Below are 20,135 nucleotides of genomic sequence, written 5' to 3'. Positions count from 1 at the left end.
CCAGTCACCCTTCTGCTGAAGTGGGGCATACCCCATCTTGTCAATAATCTGGAAATGTAATGAAACAAGAGCATTGGATTTAGAGTCTGGGGGCATTTCCTCCTCTGTCACTGCTGCCCTCCCCTTCCCCCATCCTCCTATCTCTTCCTATCTACCAGCTTCTTCTCTGTCACCTATAAAGACACCCAGGTGTCCGGGGACCATCCTTTAAAAATGGTTATTGAAGCCAGTCCTCCTACTCTCCCCAGAACTCCTTCAGAAAACCATCTACACTCTCCTTTCTCTCTCATTCTAACCTTTAGCAACCTGGTTCCATAATCATCAGTCAGTGGAAAACACTCCTTCCAAGGTTACCAATGGATGGACCAATTCTCCATCCCCACCCTTCTTGATCTCCTTTTAGCATTGGACACTACCAGATGCTCTTCTCTGGAATATCTTGATGGTATTCTCACTTGGTTCTCCTTCTCACCTATTGCTCAGTCTCTTTGGCTAGGGATCATATCCTCTAAGGGTGGCTAAACCCCAAGGCTTTGTCTTAGCTCCCTTTCTCTCTCTCCCCTTATAACTTAATGGTACCATCAGCTCCAACTTATTAAATTTATATCTCTGTAAATATAGGCTATATCTAGAGATATAGCCCCAGAGTTTCTGTGGATCTACCATCCAATTTGAATAAACAATTCCACTGACAATGGGAATATGGCACCATTGTGAATTGGATATCCTGTAGAAATCTTCTCAAATTGTCAAATTCAAATGGGGCTACATTTGGGCTCCCGGGTCCCTTCTTTGGCTCTGTGTTGACAAGTAGAAAGGAGGTTCACTTATCCCAAGTGGAGGTAAAGAAGGGTGGAACTTACTCTCAAGCATCTCTAGGGCAATTAAAAAAAACATCTCCCAACCTAGCCTTGGACATTACCTAACCACCCTTCCTATCATCCGCTCCTCCTCCAAAGCAAATACGTAAGGGGAGAGTTGGGGGGTGGACAGCGGAGGACACACCCACGGCTCTTAAGTCAGACTTTGTTCCAAAGAGCTCTCTTAAGCTTCCCTTCCACAAACATTTCTCAACTCCAGGCCATTAAAGAAGTCTTCCCATCAAAAAGAGAAACCCCCAAACAAGGGAGGCACATACCAAATCTGTTTCTCCCCAGCCACTGAAAACGCCCACAAACAAGGGCAAGATGGCCACTGAGGGAGATCAGCCAGGATAGTCACACAGGAAATCTTCCATTTTTGAAAATGCCCTTCACTCTGGAATTTGATATCCTGCCTCTCCTGCTGGAGACTCCACCAGTGTCTCCTGGACCAGGGCCCAACCGAAGAGGCTATCTCTCCAGAAGAATGCTTGGCCTTGCTACTGTGAGGCCAAGGCCATTGAGAATCTCATGATTACTAAAGACAAAGGCCACAGACTGGATAAGAAGAGGTCTTGGGAGAGAAATAGGGGCTGTCCTTGCAAGTGATTCAGGTCACAGTGAGACAAAGACAAAGCTATTAGGTGGGAAGAGCTTCCATTCTGGCCAATGTTCCTGGCTTGAGGCAGTGTGGCACAGTGGAGAGGGCTCTGGGTTTAGAAGTAGAGGACCAGCATTCAAATCCTGCCCCTGACACTATCTACCTTTGTAACCTTGGTTAAGACACTGGGGTTCAGGTTCCTTTTCAGAAATTAAGGTCCAGAGAAATGAAGTGATTTTACCTAAGATTAACCAGTAAGTCGATGAACATTCTTAAGCACCTATCATATGCCAGCCACTATGCCAAAGATACAAAGAGGCAAAAGACAGTCTCTTCCTTCAAGAAGCTCAGGCAAAGGGGGAAAACAACAGGCAAATAAACATGTAAAAACAAGCTGAAGGTATCATAAATAGGAAATAATCAACAGAGGGAAGGCACTAGAATTAAGAGAACTTTGGGAAGGTTTCTTATGGAAACAGGGATTTTAGCTGAGACTTAAAGGAAACCAGGGAAGCCTGGAGGCAGAAATGAAAAGGAAGAACATTCCAAATATGGGGAACAGCCAGAAAACAGGCCTGGAGTAGAGAGATGGAGTATAGAAGGCATCTCAGACAGAATTGGAAGCCAAGTTCCCCGACTCCACCTCCAGGGCTCTTAACACACTTTCATGCTGCTTCTTGGACCCTCTCATTTGGCAAATGAAGATACATATGTCAGGGAGGTTAAGAGACTTGTTTAGGGTCACACAGAGTAATCAAAATGGACAGCTCCAAACTGGGAATCCACCAAAGTGACTTTGGGATGATGTGTAAATAGAAGACGGACAAATGATGGGTGCAGGGCCTTGGGAGAAATCATGGCAAGTGGAACCAAGAGACTCCCTCTACAAAATGTGGGTTTTAAAATTAATGTACAATCACTAAAGTATTATATATATATATATATATATATATATATATAAGATTTATTAAAACAAAAAAAAACTAGAGTTAAAAGGGCACTAACTCACTTAAGCAGCAAGAAAAAAAGAGATCGAGGGAGGAGTTATAGCCAACTTATAACCAATCATGCAACCATGAAAAAATGAGGACCACAGGAAAAAGGGAAAGGACTCTAGGTAACACAGAAAGGAATTTTGGGTACTGCAGTTTTAGGGGTTCAAGAAATTCCAACTATACAAAAAGAAGGCTAATCCCATGGCAAAGACAAGGAGTTCTACCATCTGGCCACAGCGGAGCGACAGCCCAGGGTAGTAGAGATCTCAGGAGTCTGGACCCAGGTCTGTTATTAACTGTTAGTGTGTTCTTCTTGGTCACTTGTCAAATGAGTTGTTGGTCTAGTCATCGCCCTAAAATCTTCCAGCCCTAAGATGCTGTAATTCCATGAGAAAATGCTTAACACCTTGGAAACAGAAATGGCAGAGCCCATCAAGCAAGGAGGAAGATGGAGAACACCATTTGTCAGTGGTTTCCTGCTTACTTTATGAGTCCCTGCCAATAACAAAAGCAGTCTACAACAGGATCATCGTAATTGTTTAAGAGTTTTCTTGGCTTATCTTCATTGAGTCAATCAAGAGCAGCCAAGAGACATCTTGAAATATGGACAGGTAATAAAGGACATTGTTGACCCTGAAGAAAAAGAGAAGAGGCCCCATGGAGGACCAGGGTTCTCTGAGCATTTTGATTCCTACCAAATGCAATGCTACTTGTAGAAAGGGAGGTTTCCACCAAATCATGTTTGGTTCTGAATATTAATATCTACAAGAGGTCAGATGCTATAGAGAAAGAGTACAGAGTGAGGAGTAAAAGGCTTTATGACCTTAAGGGCCTATGACCTGGATTCAAACCTCACTTATTGCCTATCAGCTTCAGGCAAATGACAGAGTCTCTCTTTGACTCAGTTGCCTCATTTGTAAATGAGGAAGTTGGATTAGATGGAAAGGGATGTCTGGTCTTTCAGTGCTTTTTTTTTTTGCTACTCTGCTGCCAATTGGAATGGGTTCTGGCCTCACAATCTAAGAATTTATAGAATGGTGGAAGTCAGGAAGAACTGAATTCAAATCCCACCATAGATACCAGCTGAATTAACCTCTCTATGCTCTGTATAAGATAGTCTATAAAATGTTTTTTAAGCTCTAAATCGGTGATCCTATGACAATTGTGAATCCTTGGCCCATATCTCCTTGTCTTGTTGCCCATTCTAACTAGGAGGTCTGGCACAATTATCTAGTAGACACAGTGAAACTGTTACGTATTTATCACCCATTCATTCAAAGAGGAGACTTTTGAGACACCTTGGACAACAAGGAGATCAGAAAGTCAATATTTAAAGGAATGAATTCAGACTTCACTGGAGGGACAAATGTTGAAGTCTAAATACTTTGACCACATAATGAGAGGACAAGACTCATTGGAAAAGATCCTGATGCTGGGAAAGTCTGAAGGCAAGAGAAGATGGAGATGGTAGAGGATGAAATGGTTAGATTATGTCATGGAAGCAACAAACATGAATTTGAACAGACTTTAGGAGAAAGTGGAGCAGAGAAGAGCCTGGCTTGAAGAATCTGACAAATCTGAATAAAAAACAGCATTAAAACAACATTTGTGAAGCCCCTTATGGGTGAAACTGTTTATCTAAGACCTGGCCCCAGACCACATGGAGCTCATGGTTTAGTGAAGGAAGAGTAAGACATATACAAATACGAAGGTAGCCAATACATGAAGCTCTAATGATCAGGACATTGTTCAATATATAACAAGTCTAAATTGAATAATTCCTCCTACTCATTCTAGGGTTCTAGTCCCTCCTTTGGGATACAGGAGATGGGTGATCCCAGGCTACTTTTGAATTCTATTATCTTATAAGTTGAAAAAAATTGGCACTGAACACAATGAAATCAAAATGACCAAGCAAGGAGCCAAAGAAGAGATTTGCACTGTTATCTTTCCAAGCTTCATGGCAGAGGTGGGGTCCTATGGGTGTTTATTGCTGTATAAAGTGTTCATATGGCCCTGGGTCTCAGAGGAAACTCACCACGTAGAGTTTGTGCCAGATGACCGCCCATTCTCGGAGGGTAGACGTGAGTTCCTGCACCAGTGGCGCCTCACTGGGAATCACAGTCTCATGTTGCCTAGAGAGAGAAACAGATCCCTTCTTGAGTTTTCTCAAAGGAGGTCTGGCCAGTGGACATTGGTTAGGGCCTTGTTTCCGGTCTGCCACTGGTCTGGTAGGAAACTCAATGGAATCTTGGAGATTTGGGGGGAAATCTACCTCGTTTAGGTCTTGGGCCATTCCCAGGCATGGCCTGAGCCTGTGAGAGTAAAAGTTTCCCCATCACGGATTTCTCCATTCTGGAGTTCTTGAATACCAAAGTTCATTAACTACATTATTAGCAAATAGATAAAAAGGAGAATAAAGGAAGGGAAGAAGCATTTATTTAGTACCTACTGGGTGCCAAGCACTGTGCTAAGTGATTTACAAATATTATCTCAAAACGTGTACAATCTATATCATAATATCTGCCTTCTTGGGGAGGGGGGAAAGGGAAGGATGAGAGAGGGAGAAAGCATGGATGGCAAAATATCAGAAAAAATATTAAAAGCGGTACCTATACTTAAAAAAATTGAATAAAACAAATATTATCTTATTTGAACCTCGTAACAACCCCAGGGGGAAGGTGCTATGATTATCATCATCCCCATTTGACAGATGAGAAAACTAAGGCAGACAGGTTAAATGATTTGTTGAGGATTACCCAGCTAGTAAATTTCTGAACTTTTGATTTGAACTCAGGTCTTCTTGACTGTTGCTCAGTGAAGAAGATTCATAAGGAGACCCTGACTACTCAGAAGGAAACATGACTGGCCTTGGAATCAGTGGACTTGGGTCCTAATTTCTATTTTGCCACCCACCTGATCTTGGCCAAGTCACTCAAACTTTCTAGGTCAGGATTTTTTTCATCTGTCCAACAAGGGGGTTGGACTGAGTCAATCGTTCTTTGGAGGGTAGCCATGGCTAACCAACGTGGTATGAGTTTCATTAAATGGCAGCCATTTATTCAATACATCTGTTAAGTACTGGCTAAGGGCCAGGCACTGTGCCAATAAGCTCCCTAGACCCAAGAAGAGGCAAAAGACAGTTCCTGCCCTCAAAGAACTCACAATCTAACAGATAAGCCTCCAATCAAATGGACCTGCAATGTACTGACAATGAACAAGGATTCCAATTCATTCAACTTTCCAGAATCTTTGTGGCTATGAACAAAGTTTGAGGATCCCTGAACTAGGTGACCTAAGAGGCCCCTTTGAGCTCTAAATCCTATGAACACCAAACACTGTACCAGGTCTTCTCATGTATGCTTTCTTCCCAAAGCTCAAAGAAGGCAGCCAGGAGCCCTGGAGAGAGGGAGTAAGGAGGGCGTAATCTGGCTACAAAGCCCCAAGCTCCAGATGCCCTTCATAGAAGCATCCTGAGTTTCCTCATCCATGAGAACCAGAACCCACCATCCTCCTGGCACCCCATACATATAGTCTGCTATCGGGGCTGAGAACCCATGGAATGCTACCAGATCTCCATCCCCATAGAACTCCTGGGCCAGAGTATGCTTTAAACCTTTCCCCATCTCCTTCATCCACTCACCTCCCAAATATTAGTGTTTTCTCCCAAGATTTCCTCCCATTTACAAAGTATAAATCTTGTATGCACTTAGACAGCTAAGTGGACTCTCCCATTAGAGAAGAAGCTTCTTTAAAGCAGGGTCCCAAGGGTCTTGGGGTCTCTTTTGACCTTCCTCTGTATCCCTATCACTTGGCATAGTGCCTGGCACATAACAGGCATTTATTAAACTTGTGGATTGACTGATATGGGAAAAGATATTTAAAAAAAAGGAAAAATAGGAGAAAAGAATGCCATGGGAGGACATGGTATATATATAGACTGTCCCTCTTCAAACAGGCCAGTGGGGATGGGGAGGAGAGAAGAACAATATTTGTCATTGATGTAATGTTCAGAATTTTAGGAAACTCTTTTATAAATGATAGTAAAAGAGCTGAAACATCCTTGAAGGTCATCCAGTCAAATGTCTACAGTGACCCAGGTTGGTTAACTGATTTGTCTGACGTCATGCAGGCCACAGAACAAGCAAGAGAGGTGAGAACTGTTCCCTGGTCCTCTTATTTCAAGACTCAATGCAACACCCTCACAATTACCCTCTGAAGAAGGCATTATAGGCATTCTTATCCCCATTTAACTCATGAGGGACTCAAGAGATATTAAAACCTTGCCAGGGGGACAGGCAGGTGACTCGGTGGATTGAGAGCCAGGTCCAGAGACAGGAGATCTTGGATTCAAATTTGACCCCAGATACTTCTTAGCCGTGAGATCCTAGGTAAGTCCCTTCACCCCCATTGCCCAGCCCTTACCACCCTTCTGCCCTGGAACCAATACACAGTACTGGTTCTAAGATGGAAGGTAAGGGTTTAAGAAAAATTAGAAAATTTGTTAATGCTCACCCAAGTTGACCACCACCCTCTCAGGTGTCCTCACAAGCACTCACCCTCGATCCTCCACCGTTGCCTCTTTCAAATGAATGTAGGTTTCAGGGAAAATCCCCTACAAAGAGAAGATATGGGGTTATATGGTAGCAAAGTCCCAACCTTGAAACACCTAACAACAACCAACAGGCATCTAGTAAGCACCTTCTATATGCCAGGCTTTGTGCTAAGCCCAATGATAAAAAATAAAAATAAAAACAGATCCTAAAATGAAGCGGCTTACATTCCATCAAGAAGATATGGCAAAATATACAGAAGGCAGCTATGGCAGGGTGAAAAAAGAGCCAATCTTGAAAGCAGAAAACCCTGAGTTCAAGACCTGCCTCTGACATGTAAAATTAAAATTAATATATAATAACTCCAAATATTATATTTTATAAGATTTCTCTCTCATTTCCTTACTTTCACTCATTCCCTCTATTTTATAAATTGCTATAGTCATTCTGACTTGAGTAATAATTTTTGGCGACCACACTCTTATAAATTTAGTCCAAACCTTTAATATTTTAACCCGTACAGACACATAACTGCTATTCAGTCCTGACAAGTTACTTAAGCAACCCGTGCTCTCAGCAATCCTCTAAGACTCTGAAGGCAAATGGATAAAGGAGTTCTCTTACATTCTCTATACTGTGAAATCAAAAGACCAACTCCCATCCTTCCTCAAATAGGGACTTATGAGATAACTGGGGGCAGTTGGGTGGGGAGGATCAGGGAAAATGTGGTGCACAAGGTGTTTTTGCTGCCTTCAAGGAAACTAAAGATGACAAGAGACAGAGAGGGGGAGGCTGTTTATTCCAAGTATGGTGGCAACCTGTGTGACTGGAGAATGAAAAGAATAGCATAAGATCCACAGCAAAGAGAATAAGGGAAGCCAAGGCACAATCTGTCAGTAGCCTGCAGTGGTTCATTTTGGTAAGAAAATGCACCACTGGGCCTCACACCAATACCCCAGGACATTCAGAAATCTTGCTTCCCAACCCTTTGTGGAATTTCTAAGTGAGACAATGGAGATCTAGATTTCCCTTCTTTTCCTATATTTGAAGGATGAAGCCTTCCCATGACCTTCCACTGGCTTAGCCAAGGCTACAAAGGATTCTTTCCAGGCTCGCCAATTTTGATTCATATTCTAGGAGTCCATCTTGGGCTAATGGAAATAGAACAGAGGCTTCTACCTCATCCCTTGATAATCTGAAGACTTGTAGTCATGGCATCAACAGAGAGCATCAACTCACATTCACAGGTTCATGGTTGATCCTAACACTTTCACTTTATGGTTGGGGTACTTGGGTCTAAGAGAAGTTAAACAACTTGCCTATAGGCATTGAGTTAAGTGGTAGGGCTTGGATTCAAAACAAGGGTCCCATAGTCCACTGTGGTCAATAAGTCACTTATCCTACCTGAGGAATTGGAGATAAAAAGAAAAGTAAAAGTCCCTCCCCCTTCAAGAGCTCCTCTTCCAAAGGAGGGCGGAGGACAATATAAAAATAGATACCTACAAACATTCTTTCCACTGTCCCACATGGCACACCTTATAAAAAGTCTAGCCACCCCATTGAATGATGACACATAGACCCTGAGAGTGCCTCATGTACAAGTGACTTGCCCAAGGTTACACAGGCTATCAGCCCGGATTCAAGACCAGGTCCTCCAATATCGAATCCAGTCCTTGATGGACTGCCATTCCATAGGAAGATGGCGAATAAGCCTTTAGCATGGACATTTTAGCTTTGAAGGCACCACACAGCTCTGCCCTGTGTAGCCCATGAAATCATTTTGAGGATCTGCTCAATGCCCTTTCTCCACTTTCACAGATATTCTCCATGATGGCTGCTCTTTATTACTTGGTCACTTTTTACTCACCAGGGGCTCACATTACATTCTATTCAGATACTAATGAAAGGCAATTCAGCATCAGAGTTCTCCTATTGCTTTCAGTTGAAGAAATGGGCTCCAGAGAGAAGGCAGGGTAAAAGAATCCAGGGAGAAAAGGGAGGTGATAGATCCAGGCTCTTTTGTCCAGGCTTGGCCATGAATGGCCTCAAATGTACCATCCAACACTCACATCCCACCATGTTGTGGCAGCACAACATCCAACCCCTTGGGAGACTCCATCGTAGTGCAAAGAAGCAAACAGAATGAATTTCCAAAAAGAGATTCGTCAAAATTTCTGCCACCAGCAGTCTAAATGTTTCCAACCATGTAGCATTAGCAAACTATTTTTTCTTTTTAAAAAAAATCCTTGGGGGCAGCTGGGTAGCTCAGTGGATTGAGAGCCAGTCCTAGAGACGGGAGGTCCTAGGTTCAAATCTGGCCTCAGACACTTCCCAGCTGTGTGACCCTGGGCAAGTCACTTGACCCCCATTGCCTAGCCCTTACCACTCTTCTGCCTTGGAGCCAATACACAGTATTGACTCCAAGACGGAAGGTAAGGGTTTAAAAAAAAAATCCTTATTGTCTTTCTTAGAATCAATACTGTTCATTGGTTCTAAGGCAGAAGAGTGATACGTGCTGGGCAGTGGGTGCTAAGAGACTTGCCCAGAGTCACACAGCTAGGCAGCGTCTCAGGCCAGATTTAAACCCAGGACTTCCTGGCTCTAAGACCTGGCTCTCCATCCACTGAGCCACCCAGCTGCCCCAGAAACCCTATTTTTTCATTAGACTGTAATCTTCTTGAGGGTGAGGACTTTCTTTTGCCTTTTTGTATTCCCAGAACTTAGCACAGTGCTTGGCATATAGAAGGTGCTTAATAAATGTTAATTGATTGTATATTGATTTATTGAAGTCACAACTTCTCTGGGTTTGGTTGATGAATCAGCTGTAAAATGAGGAAGTTGTCCCCACTGCATTTTCCATCTCTTTATCTATGCTATCTCAAGCGGCTTACACATTACTGGAGATGAAACACATGTCCCATTACGTATGGTACAGATGAAATTCAGAGCCCTGGCCTAATAGTTCCTTATTCTGACATTCTCTGGCCGTGACTGCCTCTCAAGAGCTAGGAGAGGGTTGGCTCCAATAGCGTGTTTTCTGTTCCTGATGCATGGGTATTTCCTATGCTGGTACAGCTTGGGGACACTAGGCGCTAGTGGAGAGAAGAGTGCCAAAGACACGCCTCTGAAACTTGCTCATTGTGTGACCCTGAGTCAATCCATCTCCTCATCTATAAAACATCCTGAGGTCCCTTCCAACTCTATGAGCCTGTGTTCTCCGAGGAGCCCTCATGGGTGAGGGTGGGCTAAACAAGACGTAATCATCGTTGGTGCCAGGCAATTTCCTCTCCCAAAGAAATCCAGTATCAGGAAGGAATAGGGTCGACCAATTGGCTAAGCATCCTATATTCGATGACCGCAGTCCCTAAATTAGTCGAGAAAGCAGAGGGAAGAGGAGGGGACAACTGGAAACCAAGAGCAGGATCTTGACAACGACAGAGTAGATCATGGTCTTCTAGGTAGGAAGCCACAACAGGATTTTAAGACATTTTGTGATCAATTTGTATGCACCAGACATCCGATGACAGAGCGTCTTGGTACGCCTGCATTGGAGAATGCCATTATGGACCACATAAATCCTGAGTAAACCAGGCTGAGGTTCGGGTTTACATCCCATCTTGCCTCAATTCAATCCCCATCTGCTAGACTCCCCCCAACCCCCCAGTCCCTTGAATCAAAAATTAAGCCAGCAATTGGCCAGCCATGCTTCCGGTCCAACCTCAGATCAATAATGAAGCCCTGAAATACTCTTTGCTCCCGAAGTGGACACATCCGCCACATTTTATCACCCACTCCGCATAGAGTATCCAGCTTCTAAAAGACATCAAAGTCCCCATTAAAATAATAGGCATCCAAATGGACTCTTGGAGCCTGGGAAGTCAAGGAAGTGGTCACAGTGTGGCTTAAAAGGATTTCAAAGGGGCTCGGGTCCCTCAAGGAAGAGGTAGAAGCAGATAAATCTTGTCCATGACAATTGGCAGGACGTCAGTTTATTTTTCCTGGATCAGCATTCCCAGGAGAAGATTTCAAGGCCTCTCAAAAGGAGTATGTGAGCCTCCCTTTCCCACAGTAATGCAGTGGGAGGGAAAGGTCACCTTAAACAGTCAGGGGACAAGAAAGGCTTCCCCTGGCAGAGTTCCTGGAAGAATTCAGCAGGCCTTAAGGTAGAGACGGACTTCTGAGCCATCGAGAATTATCTAGAACTTGACCCTCTGCTGCTGGTTTAGAAATCCATCCTTCTTCATAAAAACGTACAAAAATGCACAGACAAAGGAACAGCCTTCCACGCTTTCTCTAATCTCCCATCCTTTGGGGGAAAGAACTTTGTACTACTGGCCATGGAACCATGGATCATGGAATTACTGAGTGTCCAAATGGGAAAGAATCCGAATACAGAACACAGAATGTGAGAACACTAGACTAGAGATGAGTAGACCACTAGAACAGAGACTCTTAGAGCTAAGAGGGACTTTAGAGCAGAGAATGTCAGAGCTAGCAGGGATTTTAGGACAGAGAGTGCCAGAGCTAGCAGGGATTTTAGGACAGAGAGTGCCAAGAGCTAGCAGGGATTTTAGGACAGAGAATGTCAGCTAGAAGGGGTTTAGAACAGAGAATGCCAAGACCAGGAATGGCTCGGATTCTTAGGACAGATCTCCAAGCTGAGAGGGACCACAGAGCACAGGTAGAACATGAAACATTAGAACTGGATGCTCCTTTTTCTGCTTCAGCTCCTGCTTGATCAGGAGGGCCTCCAGAAGCTCCATGGCTTCTCCAAAGTTGCACAGCCAGACAATGGTGGGTTTGGAAGGAGCCCCAGGCCCCCTGACTCTCAAGTCCCCAGAGCTCCGCTGCCTGGGTCATATAATTTAGATTCGCCTCATCCTTCGGGGACTCTCATTCCCCAGGCAGCATTATGCCCATGAAATGAAAGTCAAGAGCTTTGTGTGTCTCCAGATTTCAATCTTCTTGTCTGAGCTCGCTTTTTAAAAAGTCAATTTCTTTGAAGAGTTGGAAATGAATGAACAAGAAGCGTCCAGTGCTTGGTGTGTACTTAACAGATTTAGAACTCCAAGCCTGGGAAAATCGAATTGTCTTTTGGCTTCTTTAGTTAGCAGCAGCATCACTGAGGACTTGAAAGCCAAGTCAAGCCAGGTGCCAGCTTCTGTACTGTATGTAGATCAGCTGTCACAGCCAGCACAGCAGCTCAGAAAAAGGGATGTGCACTATGATTAGATGTTATTTGCTTTGGAGATTCCTCAGTCATATTCTGACTTGGGTTTGGACCCAAAGACAGTGAAGATGCTTTGGCACAAAGTCAGTGAGAGAATAAAAATAAAATTGAAAAATGAGATGGAGACTTTGGTCCTGGGGCAACAGTGAAGTCGGAAAGGCCAGGATTCTTCTGTGTGAGCTTTGATAAGTCATTTTACTCTGGATCTCAGTTTCCCCATTTGTTGAATGAAGACAGTTGGAGCTGATATCTACAAAGGTCCCACTTCCAGCTTATGCACATAAGATCTTGTGGCTTAGCCTGTTTCTTCTAACTAAAGTACATGAGGTAGCTGAGAATTTAACATCAGAATTGAAGAGGAACATAAAGGGATTTATTATTTTTTTGAGATGAGAGGGTGAATTTTTTTTAAAGCAAACTTCCATTTCAGGGTAAATTGTGGGACTTTATTGTAAAGCATATATGTGAAGGCAAAAATCTAAATGGGTTCAAGTGAAAATAATTTAGGAGACAGGAAAAGTATCCACCCACCCTGCCCTTCCTGCTCTGGATATTTCCAGTTTCTGAGATTTTGACTAGAGTATCTGTCAAAGAAACTGAGTCAGAGAGGTTAAGTGACTTTGTGGAATCATGGATTTTGAGTTAGAAGAGACCTTTAAAGGTATTTTAATCCAATCCCCTCATTTACATGATCAGAAAAATAAGAAGTGGGGACAATAAGAAGTGGGTGGCTCAGTAGATTGAGACCCTAACTTCAAGATGGGAAGTCTTGGGTTCAGATCTGCCCTCAGACACTTCCTAGCTGCATGACCCTGGGCAAGTCACTTCACCCCCATTGCCTAGCCCTTACCCCTTTTCTGCTTTGGAACCAATCACAATATTGATTCTGAGATGGATTTTCCCACAGTTGCACACAATAAAACCAGGATCCAAATCTAGAACCCCTTCTGCTAATAAGAGATAGATTCAAACCCAGGAGCTCTGACTCCCCTTGGACCATTCCATCTGTTTCCTGTTGAAAGTTGTTTTTGTGAATTACCTTCACTGACCACGTTGAATGACCTGTGATTTATGGGCTCAATCAAGTTAGATCACAGCCTTCCCTCTGCACCTTTGGTGGCAGGGATAGCCACGTGGAATATGGTAGACTCTGGGGGTTCGCCTTGCTACGATTAACCAGACGGACCTGGAAGGATAATTCCCTGTTGAGACAACACCTGATTTCTCTCTAGCTTTGCCAGAATCTATCAGGGCTTGTAGTCCTCTGGCAAAGTCTCCAAGAGCCCAAATTGCCTCGATGTCCTGTAGGACTCTGGAGGATGAAACGGTGACTTGGCATTTTGGGGAGACACCCTAAGCCTAGCCTCTTTGTGGTGAGGAAGGAGTCATGGCTGTCAGATCTGTCTGACGGGAGGTCCGACCGGAGGCTAATGAGACGAAGCTTTATTGTGGGAAAGGAAGGGGAGGAAGAGGAAGGGGGAATAAGGGGAGACCCCACAACCTACAGATGGCTGGGGGTATCCCCCGGGGTGGAGAAGGGGGGGCAATCTTTTAAAGGGGGATGGTCTGGGATGAGGTAACTTAGGTCGCCTCTAATTGGTCAAAGTTGGGGAACTTGGGTAAAGCTCATTGGATGGCCCCAAGGGGGTCGGGAAGTTCTCACACCTGTTGGTCAGTGATGCGGGAGGTCATTTGTTAGACCTGACAGCAAAGTCCTGATGCTCTGCCAGGATTTACTGGGGCTTCGTCTTGTGGTCTGGACAGGTGCTGCAGTTGGGGGGCCATTGGTCTTGTTAGGGAAGGAGGAAAGGGAAACGGGGTTTTGGTCCCAGGATCTAGCCATGGCTAAAGGACAAACTGGGGCTTTGGAGTCATGGGGAAGAGGAAGGAATGGCCTCAGGGAAAGCAGTGAGTGCGCCTTTGTCGAGGGCTACAGCAACTCCTTTCTAGATGTGCAGAGGAAGGGCAGAAAGACCTCATCTCGGACACTTCCTCACGCGTGATCCTGGGCGAGTCACTTCACCCCAATCACCCAGTCCTCGCCGCTCTTCTGTCTTAGAACAGACACTAAGAAGGGGTAGCTAGGCGGCCTGGAGGATGGAGAGCCAGCTCTGGAGATTAAATGTGGCCTCAGACACTTCCCAGCTATTCCTAAGCAAAAGGCATTTAAGCCCCACTGCCTGGCCCTTACTACTCTCTTGCCTTTTTTTAGGATGGACGCTAAGAGGAGGCAAGGGCTAAAAAATCACTCTCCTCTTCTCCAGCCTTGAATGATGCCCTTCCCTCCTCCCAAACTGGCTGGTTCCCCAAAGGGAAATTCCCAGCCTAGCCCAGGGTATAGAGTTGGTGCTTAATAAATGCTTGGTGCTCCAGGGATGCTTCCCAGAAGATCGTGTTTCAATGTCTTATTGGCAGTCCTGAGTGAGATCTGGGAATCTGCTTTGGCTTCTAAACGAGGTCGAGCCTTGGAGTAGAGAAAAATCAGTGAGCGTAGCCTAATTGGACAGCTTAGAACTTACCCTGGAACATAAGCAAAGTAGGAAAAAGTTCCGATAACTACAGAGCAAAAAAAGCAAATGGAAAAGCGTACCTTTTTGGACTGATTTCTCAGCGTATATCCTCTGAACCAACCTGTCAGGGCACAAAAGAACACACAATCCTTTAGCCAAACAAAGACAAGCCACAGATCTTGGCAAGGGGCAACCTGATCCTTCCATTGCCAGGAGGGGTATAAAACTGAGGAGAACAAACAAGCCACAGCCCACTGGATGAGGCGGACTGAACTGGAAGGGCTCATTTTTCTTGGACGTAAAGGATGTGGGATTTCATTACTGTGGGGGAAGTCCCAGTACCCATGATGCAGAGTGTGACCCGTGTCATACATACCCCTGGGGTACCTGTTCTGCGGTTCAAATGAGATAATTATACAATATATTTTGGAAACTTCAACGTGCTCTATAAATGTTCAATTTTTATTATTATTATTCCTATGATCACTTCCCAAATAACCACATTTCTTTTTAGGAAAAACTGCCATGACCCTTTTCTACACTTTCCCTTTGGAAGCTTGTTGGATTGGCTTGGGAAATTGAGGCATATATCACCTCCAGTTAATTTGGGCAAATTTGGGGCAGTGGTGGTGCAGTGAATTGACCTGAAGTTAGGAAGACCTGAATTCAAATCCAGCTTCAGACACTAGCTGTGTGACCTTGGTCATGTCACTTAATCCTGATTGCCTTTTAAAAAAAAATAAATTCAACAACCTTTAATATTTTTGAAATCTTTTGGATTTTTAAAAACATCAGCTTCATTTCTGAATTTATCCCTCTTCTTCCTCAACCCAGCAAACCACCATGTATAACAAAGAATAGAAAAAAAAAGAGGATGGGGAGAAGGGCAGATCAACAAAACCAATCAACTCATCAAATAGGTTTAGCAGACCTGTCTATGCATTTTCTCATCTCCTAGGCAGAGAAAGAGCATGGGTTCTCATAGCTCTTGAGCTGGAAAGAACCTCAGAAGATACCCAGCTCAATCTCATATTGCAGATTAGTCAGTCAAGGACCAGGGATCTCAGCATCAGAGATACTAGATCTATAGGGCACTTTAGAGATCATCTGGTCCACCTCCTTCATTTGGCAAGTAAAGAAACTGAGGCTCAGGAAGGTTAAGTGACTTCTCCAAGGACATCCAGGTAGTAGGTGGTAGGACCAAGATTTGAATCCAGATTTTAAAATTTGGCAAGTAAGGAAACTGAGGCTCAGGAAGGTTAAGTGACTTCTCCAAGGTCATCCAGGTAGTAGGTGGTAGGACCAAGATTTGAATCTAGATCTTAAAAATCATTGCTCATGGTACCACAGTTAGTAAGCATTAGAGGGAGAATTTGAAACCCTAAATTCTGTACTTTCATTGGGCCAAGCTTAGCCTCCTTCTCCAGAAGTAACTTTGTTCATTATAATTAATGTCCGTCTTTGTTTTCCATTTAAATTCTTGTAGTCATTACATCTATTTTAATAAAGAATTAAGTCCCTGCTATGAGCCCATAAAGACAAAATGCAAAACTACTCCTGACCTCAGAGAGATGACAGTTCAATAAATCAAGTCCTCTTTCTTCCCTTTTAAATAGAGAAGAGAAAAGAAGAGAAGTTCAGAAAGCATCATAAAAACAAGTAGGAGAGCTTGGAAAGCACAGGTGGGACTTATATAGGCAGAAAGGAAAGCAAGCAGAGAGTGATTGCAGCAACAGCTTCATGGATCATTCTGCTCTGTATGTGCTCATTGTTTTGGGGCTGGCTGAGGGCAGAATAAGAGAAAATTTAAAAAGGAAAAAAAGCAGTAAGACTTTTACAGATGAAGAAAGTGAGGATGACAACATCATTATAACAATAATAATAATTAATATTGACACAATAATGAATAATGACACTGATTTCTTAAGGAAAGCCATGATGGACTCCCAAGCTCTTGGCTACCCAGGACAGTTCTTAACCTTTTTCATGTCCTGGACCCTCTTGGAAATCTGGAAAAGCCTAAGGATCCTTTTTATAAATCGTTTTTAAAAGCATAGAAAAAAGAAATCATGCTTTTATGTATGCGTAAAATAAAACCCAATGGATTACAAGATTATTTTGAAATATAGTTATTACATTTTTTACGAACAAGTTTACTGGCCTTAAGTGAAAATCTCTTTCTCTTGATAAACCTGGATTTAAAGGGGGTGGGAGGTCTTAGTTCTAGTCCAGCTAGGTGGCTTGCCGCAATGGCTTCCCAGGCAGTAAGGTACTCATATCTACTGCATCACACTGCCCCTCTCCAATATTCCACATTTCTTCTGCAAGCCTCAAGAGACTCAAGTGCTGAAAATTCCAGAATTTCAGAAAAAAAATATTCTCCCTTAATAGATGAGGGAAAAAAAATCACAAGACATCTCCAAGTTGGAAGAGATCTCAGAAGCCATCTACTACAACTCAGTGATGAACAGGATTCCTGCTCCATCATTTCCAGGCTTGGCACGAAGACAACATCATGACCTGACCTCAGTGAAGGTGGCCAGATGCTGCCTGACCTTCTAGTAGATTATTTGTGGTTTCCATTCCCTAAAAACCAGGTTTTAAAAAATCTTTCCTATTAACATATCATTGTCTTTGAAAGAGAAAACAGAAACATTCGGGATCTCAGCATCTTGCCATCTGCCCTGCTGCAGCACCATCCAATAGCCAATCACCATCATGCTCCTAGCCTCATCTATACTTACTACTCCCCATTTCTTACTTTGGAAAACAATCACATCAAAACCACTATAGCATCTGAAAAAGAGTGCCAATCAATTATCTTATGGCTCCACTGGCCATCCCTTTGAATTCTGGAAACAAAACACTCTTCCCTCCCTGGTCACCTCTCCCCTAGATGTACTGTATTGTCCTCTTAGAATGTAAGCTCTTAAAGTATTCCTCACTTAGTATTTAGATTTTCTTAACACAATTCCAATCACATAGCCGATAATCAACAAATGATTTTCATTCATTCATTCATTCATTCATTCATTCAATCTTCCCATTCTTAGCAACTGTTTAATAACTAATCTTTGTAGAGTTGCCAAGAGTGACCAGAATGTGGGCGCCCTGGGGACTCATCTAGAGTCACACAACTGGTATGCTGAGAAGGTGGGATTAGAACCCGGGTACTCCTTCCCCTTTGGCTCCCTATCTATCTACCACCTTACAATGCCTCTCCTATATAGGTTTGTTACCATACTTCATTCATTAAACTGGCTGCCTCTTCCATGGTACCAGATGAGAGCAGAAATCAGCCCAATAGGGTAGTCCATGTCTGTCACTTATTACTGGAGTGACCTTAAACAGGTTGCCTCTTGGGCTTAATTTCCTCCTCTCCCTGCCAGGGGGTTGACCAAGAAATATTCTTAGTTCGCTTCCAGCCCTACATCTACGATCATCTGATGGGAGGTTGGCCCAGAGCCTGCTCCTATTCACTTCCCTTCCTTTCCTTTCTTTCTTCCTGACTAGATGCTGGCTTGGCTCCACTCCCCATACTTCCCTGCTGGAAGAAGCCTAGACCGTGTACCCCATGACTAGCCCTAGACCTATCTCCACTTCCCAGCAGTGGATGCTCCCTCGTTTTGGGGGGCAGGCACCCCAAAGCATCGTAAGGATTCAAGAGCTTTTCCATCCTTGATGGTACTCAATAAGGCTTGATTAATTGCCTCTTTTATGCCAGGCATGGTGCTAGAGCTTACAAGGAAGTCTCTACTCTCAAGGAGGTCCCCATCCAATGGAGACAACATTTATGCACAAACAAGTGATATTGAGGCTCCAGGGGAAATCATCTCTGGAGGGAAGGTACTAGAATGAAGAGTCACTGGGAAAGGCAAGATGTTAGCGGGGACTCCAAGGAAGCCAGAAGGTGGAGCTGAGGAGGGAGAGTTTTTTCCAGGGGGACAGTAATGAAAGCTATCCAGACTCAAGAGATGGCATGCCTTATTGGAGAAAGAGCAATGGGGTGGGCTCAGTGGGCCAAAGGATATGTGACTGGGAATAAGGTGTAAGAAAGTGGGTTGGAAGTAGCTGAGTGGCTCAGTGGATTGAGAACCAGACCCAGAGAGGGGAGGTTCTGATTTCTAGTTGTGTGACCCTGGTTAAGTCACTTAACTTCTACTGCCTAGCCCTTACTGTTCCTTTGCCTTAGAAATGATACATAGTCTTGATTTTAAGATAGAAGGGGATGGTTTAAAAAAAAAAAGAAAGTTGGAAAGGCAGGAGGTGGGTGCTAGATTATGAAAGAATGAGAATGCCAAAGAGAAGATTTTTTTATTTGATTGTGGAGGTAATAGGGAGCCACTGCAGTTTCTTGGAGTAGGGCGGGGAAACATAGTCAGACCTACAGATTTTAGTTCAATCACTTTGGCAGTAAAGGGGAAGATGGGGAGGAGGAGGAAGGACAAGCAATCAGCAGGCTATTACAGAGTTTAAGGAAAGGAGAGTTAATGTGGGGGCAGCACTGGATGAGAGGAAGGGGTACTTCAAGGGATGTCATAAAGGGGAAGTGACCAGACTTTCGCCACAGTTTTGCCATGGGCGGCTGGGGTGAGAGAACTGAAATCCAGGTTGGAATGAGAATAGGGAAGTTTGAAGGCAGAGTCTGGGTGGATGGGAGATGAGTTCAGTTTTGAACGTGTTACCTGGGCGTCTGGCTCCAGATATCTAAGAAGTAGTGAGAGATGCAAGATTGGAGGGGAGCAGAGCTAAGTTTAGGGCTGGATGAGCAGATCTGAGGACCAATTCTATTGAGAGAATTAAATCTCTGGGAGCTGATGAGACCACCAAGGGAAGGATCATATTTGGAGGTCAATCCTTTCAGTTTTGTCCAACTCCTCGTGATTTCATTTGGGGTTTCCTTGGCAAAGATACTGGAGTGGTTTGCCCTTTCCTTCTCCAGCTCAACTTACAGATGAGGAAACTGAGGCAAACAGGGTGAAGTGACTTGCCCAGAGACACACAGCTTGATCTGAAGTCAAGAAGACGAATCTAGGCTTGGCGCTCCATCCACTGGGGTCTGTCTATCTATCACACCTCTGGTCCTTTTATCTACCCAGCAGCCAAAAGGTCTCTCTGGGTTGTTTTCTCCAGTGAGAACCTTTAGACCCTTGAGAGCCAGGACTGTCTTCTTGTTCTTTTTTACCTCAAGGGCTGAGCACAAAATAAGCACTTAATAAATAATAAATTTGTCATCAACTGCTCTTATAAACTCTGGGATGGATGCAGCGTGCTAATAATGGATGGAAAGCTGAGCTCCGGAGTCAGGAAGACTCAGGTTCAAATCCTGCCTTGGTCACTGCTTGCTAGCCGTGGGAGTAAGGGAAGTCTTTGTCCCTTTCTGGCA

At 43.9% G+C, this 20,135-nt stretch overlaps 1 protein-coding gene across 2 annotated transcripts in view; it reads right to left on the bottom strand.

The window, feature by feature from the left end:
* Positions 1-20,135, bottom strand: part of DOCK5 (dedicator of cytokinesis 5) — a 235,271-nt gene that overhangs the window by 126,329 nt on the left and 88,807 nt on the right. For both annotated transcript variants that reach the window (XM_007477822.3, XM_056814520.1), the window contains exons 3-5: positions 14,830-14,870; positions 7,016-7,071; positions 4,495-4,591 (exon numbers count right to left, since the gene is read on the bottom strand). In XM_007477822.3, the coding sequence (XP_007477884.2) occupies positions 4,495-4,591; positions 7,016-7,071; positions 14,830-14,870 (194 nt within the window). The remainder of the gene's footprint in view (positions 1-4,494; positions 4,592-7,015; positions 7,072-14,829; positions 14,871-20,135) is intronic.

The sequence above is a fragment of the Monodelphis domestica genome, chromosome 1 (assembly GCF_027887165.1).
Source record: "Monodelphis domestica isolate mMonDom1 chromosome 1, mMonDom1.pri, whole genome shotgun sequence".
NCBI classification, from domain to species: domain Eukaryota; kingdom Metazoa; phylum Chordata; class Mammalia; order Didelphimorphia; family Didelphidae; genus Monodelphis; species Monodelphis domestica.
This window is presented reverse-complemented; position numbering and strand designations above follow the sequence as displayed.